At 42.3% G+C, this 16,360-nt stretch overlaps 1 protein-coding gene across 5 annotated transcripts in view; it reads right to left on the minus strand.

The window, feature by feature from the left end:
- The window catches only part of plekha6 (pleckstrin homology domain containing, family A member 6), a 113,583-nt gene extending 97,497 nt beyond the window's left edge, over positions 1 to 16,086 (minus strand). For 4 of the 5 annotated variants that reach the window (XR_009924656.1, XM_062412151.1, XM_062412152.1 and 1 more), the window contains exons 1-3: positions 15,994 to 16,086; positions 7,482 to 7,554; positions 2,220 to 2,320 (exon numbers count right to left, since the gene is read on the minus strand). Coding sequence is in view for 3 of the 5 variants with exons in the window: in XM_062412151.1 (XP_062268135.1) it covers positions 2,220 to 2,320; positions 7,482 to 7,554; positions 15,994 to 16,071 (252 nt within the window). In the remaining 2 variants the exon portion in view is untranslated. Of the gene's footprint in view, positions 1 to 2,219; positions 2,321 to 2,658; positions 2,825 to 7,481; positions 7,555 to 15,993 lie in introns of those variants that run through there. The other variant, XM_062412153.1, reaches the window with a different exon arrangement.
- Between the last annotated feature and the right edge of the window lie 274 nt (positions 16,087 to 16,360).

Here is a 16,360-nt window from a genome sequence, read left to right on the forward strand (position 1 = left end):
CTTTCACTGTACGAGGTGGTACCTGTCAGTCTAACGCCGGGTTCACACCGGACGCAGAAGCGACGCCAAAGCGTGGCGTAAGCCAGCGCCAAGCCCTAAAAAACAGCTGGCTCCCATCCACTCCCATGTTAAATCGTTGTGCTGAAAACACCGGACGCTGAAGCGAAGCCGAAGTGAGGCGTAAGCACAGCGCCGTGCAGCGATCGTTTGTCATAGTATCTTATATTCCTCTTTTACAATTTGTCTCATTTGTATTTTTTCCTTCTGAAACATTTACCTTTGAAACCCGGTTTTAGGGTCAGGGCTAGAATTAAGTTAGGGTTAAGTTTTTAGTTGCGTTGGTTATGTTTAGATTAAGCTAGGGAATGTATTATGTTTAATAGTCCTCACATAGATAGAAGTACAAACATATGTGTTTGTTTGTGTTAGTGCACTGGGTACATGCACTGGACTTTGGACAAGAGCTTCCTGGACATGCAGTGAAAGTGAACAACAAAAAGGAATAAATGTTCTAAAAATAGAAGAAAACTAGTAATGACAAACAGTGATTGCAGTTAGAGCAGGTACACAGAGGAAGATAAGATAGTTGTGACAGAGATTCCTCAATTCAATTGTGTGTTTCATACTAATGTTATAGGGGAAACAAGGCAAACTTTGTTTAAGATTTATTTGGGATATTAAAACTCAGCTTACCTACATTAAATTAAATTAAATTGCCACATCTTTATTCAGATCTAACAAACAGTTCTGTCATGTAGCTGACTTCTGCTGCTGCTGGTGTTGTGTCTATCCTGACTTTCAGGGATGTTGATGCAATTAGTCAGGATCTGTATTATTACCAGCACAAATGAAAACCTTAGAGGGGGATCTCACTGTGACTTCAGACTACAAGCATGATATTGAAACTGAAAGTAAATTATTAATAAATCAACATTTTGGGAAATATCAATTTTTAAATAAGAACATGGTGCTGTCAATGCTGCACACCTTTGATGTCATAAATGGTATACTTGTCCTTTTCTACCCTTACCTAGATAAATGTGTGCATATGATCCAATCATCCTCGTCAGTCAAAATTATGCTTGTTTAGGGTTGCAGAGATGTGAAGGGCTCATGTACAATAACCAATGATAATTGATGTGTTTTGAAATATTTGCCATATTTCTAAAATTGGGAATGGTAAATGAACTCTTAACTATAAAAACAACTGCATTCACCCATCCAGAGACCCTTTCATTCATACAGCACTTCTACGCATAGCACTCTTTCTATCGAACACTAGCCATACACTGTCGGCACACAGCAATCAGGGGTTCAGTATTTTGCCCAAGTAAATGGTAAATGGTTTTGTATTTATATAGCCCTTTTCTAGTCTTGATGACCACTCAAAGCACTTTACAGTACAGTTTTACGTTCACCCATTCACACACATACAGTTCATCTATTCGCAGCACTTTGTTATTCTATGGGGGGCCATTCAGGGTTCAGCATCTTGCCCAAGAAAACTTTGGCATGCAGATGGGTCAGACTGGGGATCGAACTGCTGACCTTCAGGTTGGAGGATGACCACTCTACCCCTCAGCCACAGCCGCCCGTGACTGAGGGGTACAATTCTGAATGCACAATAGGGCAAACAATCTGATCAAACATCAAAACCCATAGTAGATTCAAGGTTGCCTGCTTAACTAGGAATCGATTCAGGGGATGGTTGAGGCTTTCCCTGATGAGAGCTAGAGATTCATTATCCCATGGTGCTACTTTACAGTAATAAATAACATCATTTAAATCAGCCATGATCATTCAATCACACAGAGCCAAACCAAAACATTTTACTAAGCCACAGCAATGTAACGAAGAAACAACAAGTTCAAACATTACTAAATCCTTCTTTTGTAGCAAGAACTCACATTTGCCCACAAGGTTAGGGCAGTGCTTCTATGAGGTATTGTTTTCACTGAGGAAACCTACAGCTAGAACATTTTCTTCTCACTGAAATATTTCATTATTTCTGTTTGTTTATTTAGAAATATTTCAACAGACTAAAACCAACCAAACTACAGGATATTCCAAACATAGAACCTATTAGTGTCTCACTAAAGTATGTCATGTACATTGAAAGTCATGTGGACTCAAATATGTTCTTGAGTAACCATGCATAAAAAAACAATCAAATAATGATTCCCCATTAGCTTATTACATTTTTCTTGGATGTTACTAACCTTAAAGGCAAACTTGCGGGTGATGTTATCTGCAGGCTCCACTCGACTTATCCGGAAACTGAGCAGCAGTAATCTCCCTAAAACAGACTCCTCCCTCTCATCTGTGCAGGGGAAAAATTAAAGTGTGAAAACATGCTTGGAATAATGAAAGATACACTAATAACAACCTGAGCCACCTCATAAACCAGAAGTATAAAAGACAGAGGAGGGGATATTTTGTACAAACATGAATGGAATCAGAGTTGCTTTCCTCCTATCATGCTCCTGACAGCCTCCTGGAATAGATATTCATTATAGTCTGAGGGTCTCTGTGATAAGCAGTGGTAAAGAGACAAACACACACATTCTAGAATCTTGCAGTGATAAACAGACTGCTGGAAAAGTGTAGCACAGAGCCTTAAATATTGCAAGCAGCCATTAAAATTTTAGCTGGTCTTACCTCATATTTCCTAAACGTAGCTCTGCACCAACACTCTCACTGCCATTGACTGCATATGATTGTTTATGTATGTATGTATGTTTGAATGTAAAGAGAAGAGAAAGAGGGAGCAAATGAGGGCATCGAGCTAAGAGAGACAGAGAGAGCCCGAGAGATCTGAGAGAGGGGGATGGGCTTGTGCGATCATACGCTGATTCCTGTGTGTGAGAGCATGCGCACATGTGTGTGTGTGCGTAAGAGTGAGAGAGATAAGGATCAACCCATGTGACTCAGTTTTGCAGGAATCTTGGACCCTAGCCAACTGCACCTGCTGCTTGTCTACACCTCTCTCTCTCTCTCTTAAACATTCTTGTGCTTTTTTTTCCCCTGCTCCTACCTCAATATTGAAAAAATGACGATGTATTTTCTGAACAGAGTAAGAAGTAAGGTGTTAATCACTTTATCGTGATGTTTTTATAAGGGAATTATCCTATAACCCAAATATGTGTGTTTTTCACATAATTGATGACATATTTAGAACAAAAGATAGGATTATGTAATATCAACATATTTTTCCAGAAACAGTGTTCCTCTACTTCTGACAACCCACAGACCGCTAACAGTTTTAATAGAGAACTCTTTATTTCAGCGAAGTTACTTAGACCACAGGGAACAAGATGATCAGGGGACAAGGGGATAGGATGACATAATGAAGGGAAGCACACAGTATATACACAATGGAGGCAAGAATATTTGAACACAGATGAAAATACCAGGAACAGGTACAGACAACCACAGGGGCGGGAAGCTAGGGGTGGGCAGATTGAACAATTGTGAATGTTCTCAACTCAAGTCTCAACGTGAGTGTGAGAGAGAAGAAAGAATGGCAGAGGAAATGCAGTGTGGTGGTAGTGTAACTTTTGCAAAAATGCTGCAAGATGCATTATTTTTGACAAGAAAGTGCCTCACAGCTGCAACACAAGTAAGTAGAAGTGAGTAGAAATGGCCTGTAAAATATTAAGAGTTCAAATCTTAAAAAGTGCAATTTGCACAATTTAGATCTTGATGTATCTATAAAATTTTATTAATTATTTCATATTATTTAACCATTCATTTATTTAAATTTTACTTAATCTAACTATTTTTGTAAAATATTTGTACCCTTATTTGCACATTTTTATTTAAAGTATTTGTATTTGCTTTTGCAATAAATGTGTTACTTATGGCTGGAAAATGTATCATTATTTTAAAAAAATAGATAAGATTCCAACAAAAATATTTGTAACGTATCAAACTTATGTTAAGTCTGGTATCGCCCATCTCTATGCCATACAAAAAACACAAGAAATAAAACAGGGAACACAACACATAGTACAAATAAACAAAGCCAAATCCAAACACAAGAAGATCAAGGAAAATGTCCATCATCAAAAGTGTTGTTTTTTTTTTTATCCTTTATCTTCAGATAAATGAGCTGAGAGTTAGAATTACAGAGAATAAGAATTACACAGAATATCATTTGATGAGTCAGTGTCTCATTCTTAAATTTGTTTAACTAGTCATCCCAAACTTATATGTTGTAGTTTCCAACGATTAGTATAAACTTCATTTTTACACACATATTACATATACATTTACACTTTTTGTGATTAACACCTAGTCATTCACATCAAATCCAAATAAGTGTCCCTAGATGGGATTGACATAACATGACAAACAGCCAGTCCACCTTAAAATAGATTGTCATTGTGGCCGTAATTATAGCCGAGATGGGGGTGATAATGACCCACATAGGAATTCTGGATGAGGTTAAAGTTAATGAGCAGCCCAGGTAATGTTAAAATTACCCAACTAAGATCACTCACACCTAACTACTTTCTGTTTCAAAATAAAATCACTGCGACGTTCACATCTATTTGAAACCTTACCCTATAATGCAAATTAGTAACAAATGATCTTTGACCTGTATTACATTAAAAACAATACAAAGGTACATTATTTTAGTTTGACCTCATGAATTGTATTGTTTTTTCAAAATAAACACTTATTTCAATTTGGATTCTTGCAACATATTTCAAAAAAAGCTGGGACGGTAAAGCATTCACCACTTTGTAATGTTGCCATTCCTTTTCACAACAATTAAAAAAACGTTTATGGACTCAAGTCACCAATTGATGAAGCATTTCAGTTGTCATTTTGTCCCATTTTTCCTGCAAATAAGTCTAATGGTATGCAACATAATGGGGTCACCAGTTTGCGTTTGAAAAAGGTACCACATAGTCTTTATTTTGAACAAGTCTGGCCCAGAAACCCCAGCCTCTTCTTCCACAGCAATGCCTTGCTTGTAATGTGTGCACAATATTGTTTTGTAAAGTCTTGTTGCATTATGCATAGTTGTCTCTGGAAAATATGTCGTCTTCAAGGCAGCATATGCTGCTCAAAAATATCTATGTAATTATCTGCATTAATGGTGCCATCACAGAAGTGTAAGATACAACCCCATATCATGGCGTACCCTGACCTAGTGTTCATTTAACAAAAACAATACAATTCCTGAGATCAAACTCAAATAATGTGCCTTTGAATTGTTTTTTATTGTAATACAGGTCAAAGATCATTTAGAAATCATTTTTTTCAGTTATTTTAAATGTAACAACTTTTTCTGATTTACGGTTTTATCAACAAACACTATTAAGAAAAAATTAAAGGAGGTGCCAAATACTAATGGATATCTTATGAGGTAAACTATACACAAGAAATACACGCAGAATTTGACACTGGCAATTTATCCACCTCTTCATTGTGTTATCTCGGCCAAAACCTGTGGCCTTCATCCAGCTGCACAGCGATGTTAGTTGGACATCTTCATTGTATTTTCCAGGTTTGCCCTCGTAGTCTATGTGTCTTTATTTTCTCGGATAAATGTTTCATATCTCTTACTCCAGTAACAGTCCATGCTACATCTGTTCCAGCAGTTTTACAAACATGGAAAGCAAAATACTTAATTTATCTTACTAAATCCTGCTTGCCAAGCCATTCTTCTGTACCAGTTACGGGATAACCCTCCGGTGTGCTAATTGCGGGTGCAATGCATATTCATGCATACCAGCGGCCGTCATTGTCACTAGTACCATCTGACTTCCTCGACCACCAAGACTGAGTGACCGGGCTTGAGACCAGCAAAAACGCCCTTCGGGCATTGTTTTCGACGATGTTGATTGCACAAATTTACTTTGCTGTACTTGCCTAACTACATTCCCTTATTGGCTAAGTTGCTAGCACCCCTGATCCATGTACTGTGCCCTGAGCACTCGTTTCCCTCATATTTCCACTGAACATATTTATTCATATTTTGTACAACATACGTTATCACTGAGACCTTATTTCACAGAGAGGACATAAATAATAGCGATAGTTTCGCCCCCAAAAAATGTAAGTGCTTATAACTTCAATATTTATTGTCTCATATGTTCAACAAAGGTCCTGCCCTCAACAGCTCCATATGAAAATATGTAATTGTCATAGCACACCCTAGCTGTAACAGGAAATGTCATGTTTGACATTTAAGCATCCTTCAGCTAGCCCGTTCACCCAATTCACTTGAAATTTGGTCAGGAGAGCCTAAAGAACTTGCTAATTCCATTGAATCAAACTTGTGAGGGCCGGTCCTTGGCACGGCGGCGAACCCTGATGATTCGCCAAGAGCCTTCAAGTAGCTGTAACTTCCATTTTTTCGCATCAATCACTGTCAAACAAAATTTTTGGGAAAAATGATTCCGCCCTGAAGAGTTCCATTAGCAAATTCCTCTTTTGTAGTGGTTTTACACGTTAGTTTGGATATCTGGCCATCGATCCAAAACTCTGGAAAAAAAAAGCTCTCGCGATTTGTTATGGTTCCTCTTAGTCAGAAAATGGGAGTCTATTTTACATGGCCTTGCCCCCCTGCCAGCCTGCCTGCAACAGCCCTAGCCTCGCAGGCAGGCTTCGGCCTGCCTGACTCTAGTTCAAAACGATATGGTTGCATGATTGTGCCTCATTAGCTTTTAAAGGAACAGGCACTCAAAACAGGTCACTCAGAGGAGGGCTGTTTTAAATTATCCTTGTGGTATTTTGACCAAAATATGTTACAGACATTTCATTAAGACCCAAAGGAACCATATCAACTTGTGGTAAAATGTGAATAATATAATATGTCCTCTTTAATAGTCACAGAACACCATAGCTTTGACAGGAAGTACCATGTTTTATGCTTTGACACTGCACATGCTCCAATCTGCCTCAATATGGACATGTACAATGGGGGTAACTCTGTAAACACAAGGGCTTTTAAATAACAACATACTTATTAATCTGTCCCTCTCTGTCTCTCAGACTCTCACTCTCTCTGTCTGTCTGCCACCTTCTGATTCACCATGAAACAAGAATTTATTTTTAACTCCACTGTGGATCGTCCAATCCGCCCCAAATTACTCAAACTTCATCAGAGCCCCGACCTGAACAGTCTATTTGTCTGTATGTAGTGAAAGTGACAGCGCCACCTTCTGATCAGCAGGAAAATTAAGCTGTCTTTAACTCTTAGATTAAAGACTCCCGACATGAAAAGAGGCTGATCCCCCCGATAGTTACAGGATATCCCATGAAACCCCAAAGGAGCACCCCCCCCCCCCCCAGAATAGGCTGGAATTTCTAAATTCAACCTAAATGAGGAATCTTCTAGTTCAATTTAGAGTTTAACAGTTCCCTTTAGTGGTAAAACCTTTAAATACAATACACTTCCTTTTGAAACACTGCATCAATGAAAATTATTGAGGCAGGCAGACTGGAAAGTAGAATGAAGCACAAACCTTTGTAGTAGAATAGACATCGTTCAGTCAGGACGAACCAGCGCTTGTTCCATTGCTTTACTCCACTATTGGCCTGTCAGAACAATAACATCATCAAACACTTTCATTATTATCATCATCAGTAACAACATAATCCTGCTTTGTCTCTGACCACAAGGGCAGTTGTGGCTCAGGAAACAGAGCGAGTTGTCCAATAATTGGAAGGTAGAGAATTTAATTCTCCGTATGTTTAAATGGGTGAATGGTGAAACTGTATTGTAGTATTTTGAGTGGTAATCAAGATTAGAAAAGTGCAATATAAATACAAATCATTTACCATGTTTCAAGTCACGACTTAAAGATTTAAACCCAGATAGCACAATGGTGCAGCACATCTGGCCTTCTGCTTGCAACGACTAAATTACTCCTAGCCAAAAGTGGCCCAATTGTAAAATAGCAAACGTGGCTCTAATATCCCAAACCAAAAGTGGGACTTTAAGGTGATGGCTTTGTGATCCACAAAATCAATTCGGCTCACCTTTGGTCAACATGCGGTTTAGCTATTGTTTACTTATGACGCAGATCTGTCAAACAGGAGCAGATTGCACAATTGCCATCTTTTATTCATTGTGTGGGTCGTAAGATAGTGTGGCAGTGTGGGCACATTTTTTTGCTATGTGGGAATACAGCTCTTCAATCAGGCATTTTCTCAGATGCCTTCAAAAAAGCTATGAATACACCTAGATCAGTGGTTCTCAACTGATCGGGCTTCGGGATCGACCTTTCCCCCTTAATAACAAGCCTATACGTAAATCGAGGATAATCTTCAACTTCTCAAATTTAATTAATTAAAATATGCTTCAGTTTGAACCTGAGATAGAACAGAATATCACAGTATGCTAACACAATAAAACAAGTTTAATGGTTATCCAAAACGACCAGCAGGTGACGATGCTAGAGAGAGAATATTCCCTTTTACACACAATTAGCTGCAATTTAATTAAAAAGCAAAAGGTGTATCTTATATACACAATGTTACAAATAAACATAACAATTCAGTAACTTCAGGCTCAACAGTGCTTTCATGCACAAACATGAAATTAAAAAGTCCAACTACTGAGAAGTACTTTCAAAAAGACTCAAATTATGTATCTCCAACTGAGAATACTCACTCTCTGAATCTATGACAACGAAAATTCAGTGTCTTGAGTTTCAGCATTTATCCACAAACTCAAAATAAATTAAACAGAGTGCAATTCAAAAAGATTCAAGTATACAAAATTAACTTTTAACTGCATTTTAATTAAAAACCAAAAAGTGCATTTTAGGGACAAAAGATAATACAACATACTGAGTGAAACAACTCTCTACAAGTGAATTCAGTTTACCAGAGAGAGGGATCAAATGTAAGCAGAGGTACTGTCGGATTTTTGAAGCAGCAGTGTCTTGTCGAAGTCAGTGTTTGAAGAGAGGAGACGCGGACCCAGAACTTGCAGCATAACAGAATTTATTACACAGAAGTTTCACAGGTCAGACGGGCTCCATGGTATGCCCGGAGAAATCACAATGGCCAGATAGTGAAAATCTGGCTCGCCTCCGCCAGGCAAGACCTTTTAAAGAGGAGTTGTTTACAACAGAACTATAGATAAAATGACGTAGCACATAGGGTCTATGCCTAAATTTGGACATGTTTTTAGGAACTTCAAGTTGAAGTCAACCGCTAAATCTTTGCTCCTCCCTTAGCAGGTCAGATACTCTACGATAGGTCAAAGATCATTCCAAGGAGGGGGACGAATAACTCAAACTCAAAACTTAAGAGGGTAGCATGCCATCATTGTATATACACATGTTAGAAAGTTCCATTAGCTGAATTTACAACAGTAACATGCCATCATTGTATATAACCATGTTAGAGCTGAATAAACAACATATATAACCATGTTGGAGCTGAATATACTACAGTACCAAAGGGATTGACCAAATGGGTTACTGGCAGCTTGGAACATTTTAGACCATAGGACAAGCGGATTAATATACCTTGATCAACTATTAAGCAAAACCAAGAGTAAAGTGGTTTCGCGGACGGTGAATTTAACAAATCAGTTTTCTTATGATGAACGTGAGTGAACGTCACGATTCACGTTCATTTTTTAAACATCATCGTATCAGTTCATCATGAAATACCAGGAGCGGGCCAGTGTATGTGTGTTTGTTTGTGTGCTCCCAGATGGCCCACTAACTAGGCCAGCCGACCCCTGGCCTAGTTAGTGGCATGGCTTAAAATGTCAATGATTCGCCATGACACACAAATTTGCTGAAACATATACATTGTTCAATCTCTCTCAGCCCCCCCTTTGAAAACATTCATTTGATTTCAAGTAATGGGCGTGGGAAAAGGCCTAAAGTGCAGCCCTGGCACCAAGTTTGACCAACAGGTAAGGACATGTGTCATTTCATTATAAACAAGAAACTCTCTTGTTTTGCTTGACCAAACAGGAGGTTGGCCATTTTTACTTAAGTAGCAATTTTTGACCATTTAAACATATTGTATTAGAAAAAACTCCTCCTAGACCAGACATGGGCAAAGTACGGCCCGCCAAACTTTTCCAAATAAAAATAAAAAATAACAAAAATAAAAATTTTGTAGCACTTGAACGTCACTTACTTATAGCACTTTGTAGTTTTGCTTTATTTTTTAAGAAATTGTACTTTCTTGCTTCTTGTGGTTCTGGGTTTGTACCCTCGGGGTTGAATGCACTTATTGTAAGACGCTTTGGATAAAAACATCTGCTAAATTAAATTTGACCAGGAGTGTGGTGAGTAGGGCAGGAAAGGGCACATGATCTCCCTTCACTTTTTCGCTTTGCCCTGTGACGCCTTCTGTAAAATGAGCGGATCAAGGAAGCGAAAAGTGGACAATGAGGGCCGAGTGTTTAATACGGAGTGGACAACACAATACTTTGTCACTGAAATTCAATCGAAAGCTGAATGCCTGACATGCCGAGATACTGTCGCAGTTTTCAAGGAGTACAACATCAGCCGTCACTTTGCTACGAAGCATGCTAACTACGCTAGCAAGCAGTCAACGCAAGAACGGGCGGCTACAGCTCAGAGGTTGGCTGAGTATTTGTTAAATTGCCTTGCAAATAAATGCTTTGCTACTTGTTAAAGACCAAATCCTTTCATGTAATGATTTTTCAATGTAATTTATATCTCACAAAAATATTCAATCCATCTGGTCCTGGCCAAGCCCCTCTGTCCCATTGTGGCCTGCGAGTCAAAAAGTTTGCCCACCTCTTTCCTAGACCATTCATCCTGAGCTCATCTTAAACATGTGGTTTATGTCATGTTAGAGAGTTTTTGTCAGGGGGGCGTGGCCATTGCATTGTGGTGAATTTAGTTTATTCACCAGAAAACAATAAGTGTTTCAACTTCTGTGTATATTTTCCAAACTGCCTAAGATCACATAAAGTGGATTTAAAAAGTCTAGACCCCTGTTAAAATGCCAGGTTTTTGTGAAGATTTTAGTTAGTTTTACAATTCAATTGAAAAACAAACTGAAATATTTTAGTTTTTAATACATTTTTCCCCCAAAAACATTTCAGTTTGTTTTTTTAATTGAATTTTTCACGTTAAAGGTCATAAGATAATAATCGATAACAGGTCTGGTGAACATTTATACATTTTAATGTTTACAGCAACAAAGGTCCAAAAACAACTGTCAACCCTTACAAATTTTCCACGATTGACGTGCATATATGCCTGGATCATTGGTGTTTTCACATGTTTTACAAAATCATACTGTTCCTACAGATTTCATACTTCACATTTGGTTTATGTCATGTTAAAGACTGTGATTTAAAGTTATATTATCTGTGAGTTTTTGTCAGGGGGCGTGGCCTTGGCATGGCTGTGAATTTGATAATACGCCTGAAAACAATAAGTGCTTACAAATTTAATGCTTATTTCCATAACATTCCTATGTTACGTCTATATTATTTATTTGATCCACCTCAAAATTGGTCAAGGAAACCTTAAGACGCTGATGAAGCCATGTTGTGACAAACAGATAGTGGCTGCAACATCAATGCCCATGCTCTAATCTGCCTAAAAATTCAATGAGAGTGACTATGTGATCACAAGGTCGATATTTGGCAGCTGAGGCCTAATGCCTCAACAGCGCCACATACTGGAAACTGCAAGTAGTTCCTCTGGTTCAAACTTCATTGGAATCATCTACATTTTTCACATCCTACTCAAGACCTCAACTGAATCAAGGGACATTATCAGCGAGCATTCTCAGGTGCCACCCGATGGACACAGGGACACTCTTAAATCCTTGCTGTTGAGTTTTGAGTAGGGATGAGCGAGTACAGCATTATCTGTATCTGTATCTGTTAACCATATGAATTATCTGTATCCGTATCCGTACTCAGAGTGGGCGGGGCCTAACCCGGAAGTGGGCGTGATTTAACCCGGGACTGTGTGTGTGAGTGTGTGTGTGAGTGTGTGTTTGAGTGAGTAAGAGAGAGACAGAGAGAGAGAGGGGGAGTGTGTGTGTGTGTGTGTGTGTGTGTGTAGCTTAATTTGTAATATTTTTTATACCACTACTACCTAGAATGTGTCAGACACTCATGAATAAAACTGGTTAGAGCCAACTGACGGTTTAAAAAAAAAAAAAAAAAACTCCAACGACCGGCAGAGAGAGGGAGAGAGAGAAAGAGAGAGAGAGAGAAAGAGAGAGAGAGAGAAAGAGAGAGAGAGAGACAGTGAGAGAGAGTAGCCAGACGCTAGAGAGTAGTCAGACACTCAATGCGTGAAGTAAAAAAAAAAAAAACTGTTTAAAAAAAAAACGAACCCACGTTTAAAAGAACTCTACTGGTTAATACGTAAGTACAAACTGAAATAAAAACAGACTTCAAGCTGAAGAAACCCTAAACGTTAACGGAAAAGACCCGCGAACCTGAGTGACTGAGAGACAGAGAGCTGTTCTGTGAGTGAGTGAGCAGAGCGGTGTGTGAAGGGGAGGAGCGCTGTGACGCTGTGTGAGGATTTTCATTCTGTCCAATCACAGATAATGACTCGTATTACTAGTATAATACTCGTGCTCGGCAAAAGTGCTTTATCCGTACTGGATACTCGTTTCAGCCGAGTATCCGGCTCATCTCTAGTTTTGAGAGAATGCCTCTTCGTTGGGGCAACGTCTCATCTCATCTCATTTTCATCCGCTTATCCGGGGTCGGGTCGCGGGGGGAGCAGCTCAAGCAGGGGGCCCCAGACTTCCCTTTCCCGGGCCACATTGACCAACTCTGACGGGGGGATCCCGAGGCGTTCCCAGGCCAGTGTTGAGATATAATCTCTCCACCTAGTCCTGGGTCTTCCCCGAGGTCTCCTCCCCACTGGACGTGCCTGAAACACCTCCCAAGGAAGGCGCCCAGTGGGCATCCTTACCAGATGCCCGAACCACCTCAGCTGACTCCTTTCTAAGTGAAGGAGCAGCGGCTCTAATCCGAGTTCCTCACGGATGGCTGAGCTTCTCACCCTATCCCTAAGGGAGACGCCAGCCACCCTTCTGAGAAAACTCATCTCGGCCGCTTGTACCCGTGATCTCGTCCTTTCGGTCATCACCCAGCCCTCATGACCATAGGTGAGGATAGGAACGAAGATCGACCGGTAGATCGAGAGCTTTGCCTTGCGGCTCAGCTCTCTTTTCGTTACAACGGTGCGGTAAAGCGAACGCAATACCGCCCCCGCTGCTCCGATTCTCCGGCCAATCTCACGCTCCATAGTACCCTCACTCGCGAACAAGACCCCAAGGTACTTGAACTCCTTCACTTGGGCTAAGGACTCATTTCCTACCCGGAGTAAGCAATCCATCGGTTTCCTGCTAAGAGTCATGGCCTCAGATTTAGAGGTGCTGATCCTCATCCCAGCCGCTTCACACTCGGCCACCAGCCGATCCAGTGAGTGCTGAAGGTCACAGGCCGATGATCCAATGAGGACCACGTCATCTGCAAAAAGCAGTGACGAGATCCTCAGACCACCGAACTGCAACCCCTCCCCACCCCGACTACGCCTCGATATCCTGTCCATGTATATCACAAACAGGATTGGTGACAAGGCGCAGCCCTGGCGGAGACCAGCATCCACTGAGAACGAAACTGACTGGCTGCCGAGGACGCGAACACAGCTCTCGCTTTGGGAGTACAGGGATTGGATGGCCCTGAGGATAGACCCCCTTACCCCATACTCCCGCAGCACCTCCCACAGTTTCTCCCGGGGGACCCGGTCATACGCCTTCTCCAGATCCACAAAACACATGTAGACCGGATGGGCATACTCCCAGGCCCCCTCCAGGATCCTTGCGAGAGTGAAGAGCTGGTCTGTAGCTCCACGTCCGGGGCGAAAACCGCATTGTTCCTCTTCAATCTGAGGTTCGACGATCGGCCGAACCCTCCTTTCCAGCACCTTGGAGTAGACCTTACCAGGGAGGCTGAGAAGTGTGATGCCCCGGTAATTGGCACACACTCTCTGGTCCCCCTTTTTGAACAGGGGAACCACCACCCCAGTTTGCCACTCCTTTGGCACTGTACCCGACTCCCACGCGATGTTGAATAGGCGTGTCAACCATGACAGCCCCTCAACACCCAGAGCCTTTAGCATTTCTGGCCGGATCTCATCAATCCCTGGGGCCTTGCCACTGCGGAGATGTTTGACCACCTCAGTGACCTCCACCAGGGAAATTGACGATGAAACACCATCAACCTCAAGCTCTGCCTCCAACATAGAGGGCGTGTTATTCGGATTCAGGAGTTCCTCAAAGTGTTCCTTCCAACGTCCGACAACCTCCTCAGTTGAGGTCAACAGAGTCCCATCCTTACTGTACACAGCTTGGATGGTTCCCCGTTTCCCCCTCCTGAGGTGCCGGATAGTCTTCCAGAAACACTTTGGTGCCGACCGAAAGTCCTTCTCCATGACCTCTCCGAACTTCTCCCACACCCGCTGCTTAGCCTCCGACACGGCAGCAGCTGCAGCCCTTCGGGCCTGTCGGTACCCTGCAACCGAGTCAGGAGTCCTCCAGGATATCATATCCCGGAAGGCCTCCTTCTTCAATCGGACGGCTTCCCTGACCACCGGTGTCCACCACGGTGTCCGAGGGTTACCGCCCCTTGAGGAGCCTAAGACCCTGAGGCCACAGCTAGCCGCCGCAGCTTCAGCAATGGAGGCTTTGAACACCGCCCACTCCGGCTCAATGCCCCCAACCTCCACAGGAATGCCAGAAAAACTCCGCCGGAGGTGTGAGTTGAAGATACCTAGGACGGGGGCCTCCTCCAGACGTTCCCAGTTCACCCGCACTACTCGTTTGGGCTTACCAGGTCTATCCGGAAATTTCCCCCACTCCCTGATCCAACTCACAACCAGATGGTGGTCGGTTGACAGTTCCGCCCCTCTCTTTACCCGAGTGTCCAAAACATGCGGCCTCAGATCAGATGACACGATCACAAAATCGATCATTGATCTTCGGCCTAGGGTACTCTGGTACCAGGTACACTTATGAGCACCCTTATGTTCGAACATGGTGTTTGTTATGGACAATCCATGGCTAGCACAGAAGTCCAATAACAAACGACCGCTCGGGTTCAGATCAGGGAGGCCGTTCCTCCCCACCACGCCTCTCCAGGTGTCTCCATCGTTGCCCACGTGGGCGTTGAAGTCACCCAGCAGAACTACGGAGTCCCCTACTGGAGCCCCATACAGGACTCCATTCAGGGTCTCCAAGAAGGCCGAGTACTCTGAACTGCTGTTTGGTGCATACGCACAAACAACAGTCAGAGTTTTCCCCCCTACAACCCTTAGGCGCAGGGAGGCGACCCTCTCGTCTACCGGGGTAAACTCCAACACCGCGGCGCTCAGCCGGGGATTTATGAGTATCCCCACACCCGCCCGACGCCTCACGCCCTTGGCAACTCCGGAGAAGAATAAAGTCCAACCCTTATCCAGGAGTATGGTACCAGAGCTGAGACTGTGCGTGGAGGTAAGCCCCACCAGATCTAACTGATAGCGCTCCACCTCCCTCACAAGCTCCGGTTCCTTTCCCCACAGCGAGGTGACGTTCCACGTCCCCAGAGCCAGCTTCTGCCGCCCGGGTCTGGTCCGTCGAGACCCCCTACCTTCGCTGCCACCCATGTGGCTGCGCACCCGACCCCAACGGGTCTTCCCACAGGTGGTGGGCCCATGAGATGAAAAGAGGGGGGGTGCCACGTAGTTTGTTCGGGCTATGCCCGACCGGGCTCCGTGGCAAACCCGGCCACCAGACGCTCGCCATCGAGCCCTCCTTCTCTTCGTTGGGGCAACGTGTTTACTCATAAAGGGGCCAGTGTATGACTGCTAGCTAAGGTGACCACGAAATGTAATTTGTAGACCTTATTATTGATCAACTTCCAAATACAGTGGATCCCACAGTTCCAATCAATTCCCCAAAAAATCATTGGTGTTCAGCTTTAATAAAGACAGTTAAGATACGTTGATTTACCTGCTTGTATAGCCATCCCTGTTTAGAAACCTCTGCTTTGGGATTCCTACGCATGCAGTTGGAGCGCTTTCCAAACATAGCAGCCTTTCTGCGTGCACAAGACATCTGCAAGTCAGCAGAGAAATGAAAGAAGATGGTAGTTTATATGCTTGTTTGGTATGATGGTACGATGAGTTCTACTATCTAGGACACAAAGGAATAATTCTGAAGTAGCTCAGAAGCATTACCACAGGCCAAACAAACAGTGACCTAATTTTTTAAATAACTAGCAAATTCTACTTAAATAGTAAGGTATTGTGAATCAACAGATAAAGTGAATGAGTTCTTCTCTCCGATCCATGTATGCATGTTGTGTGTGGGTGTGTGT

Source organism: Platichthys flesus, chromosome 2 (assembly GCF_949316205.1).
Source record: "Platichthys flesus chromosome 2, fPlaFle2.1, whole genome shotgun sequence".
NCBI classification, from domain to species: domain Eukaryota; kingdom Metazoa; phylum Chordata; class Actinopteri; order Pleuronectiformes; family Pleuronectidae; genus Platichthys; species Platichthys flesus.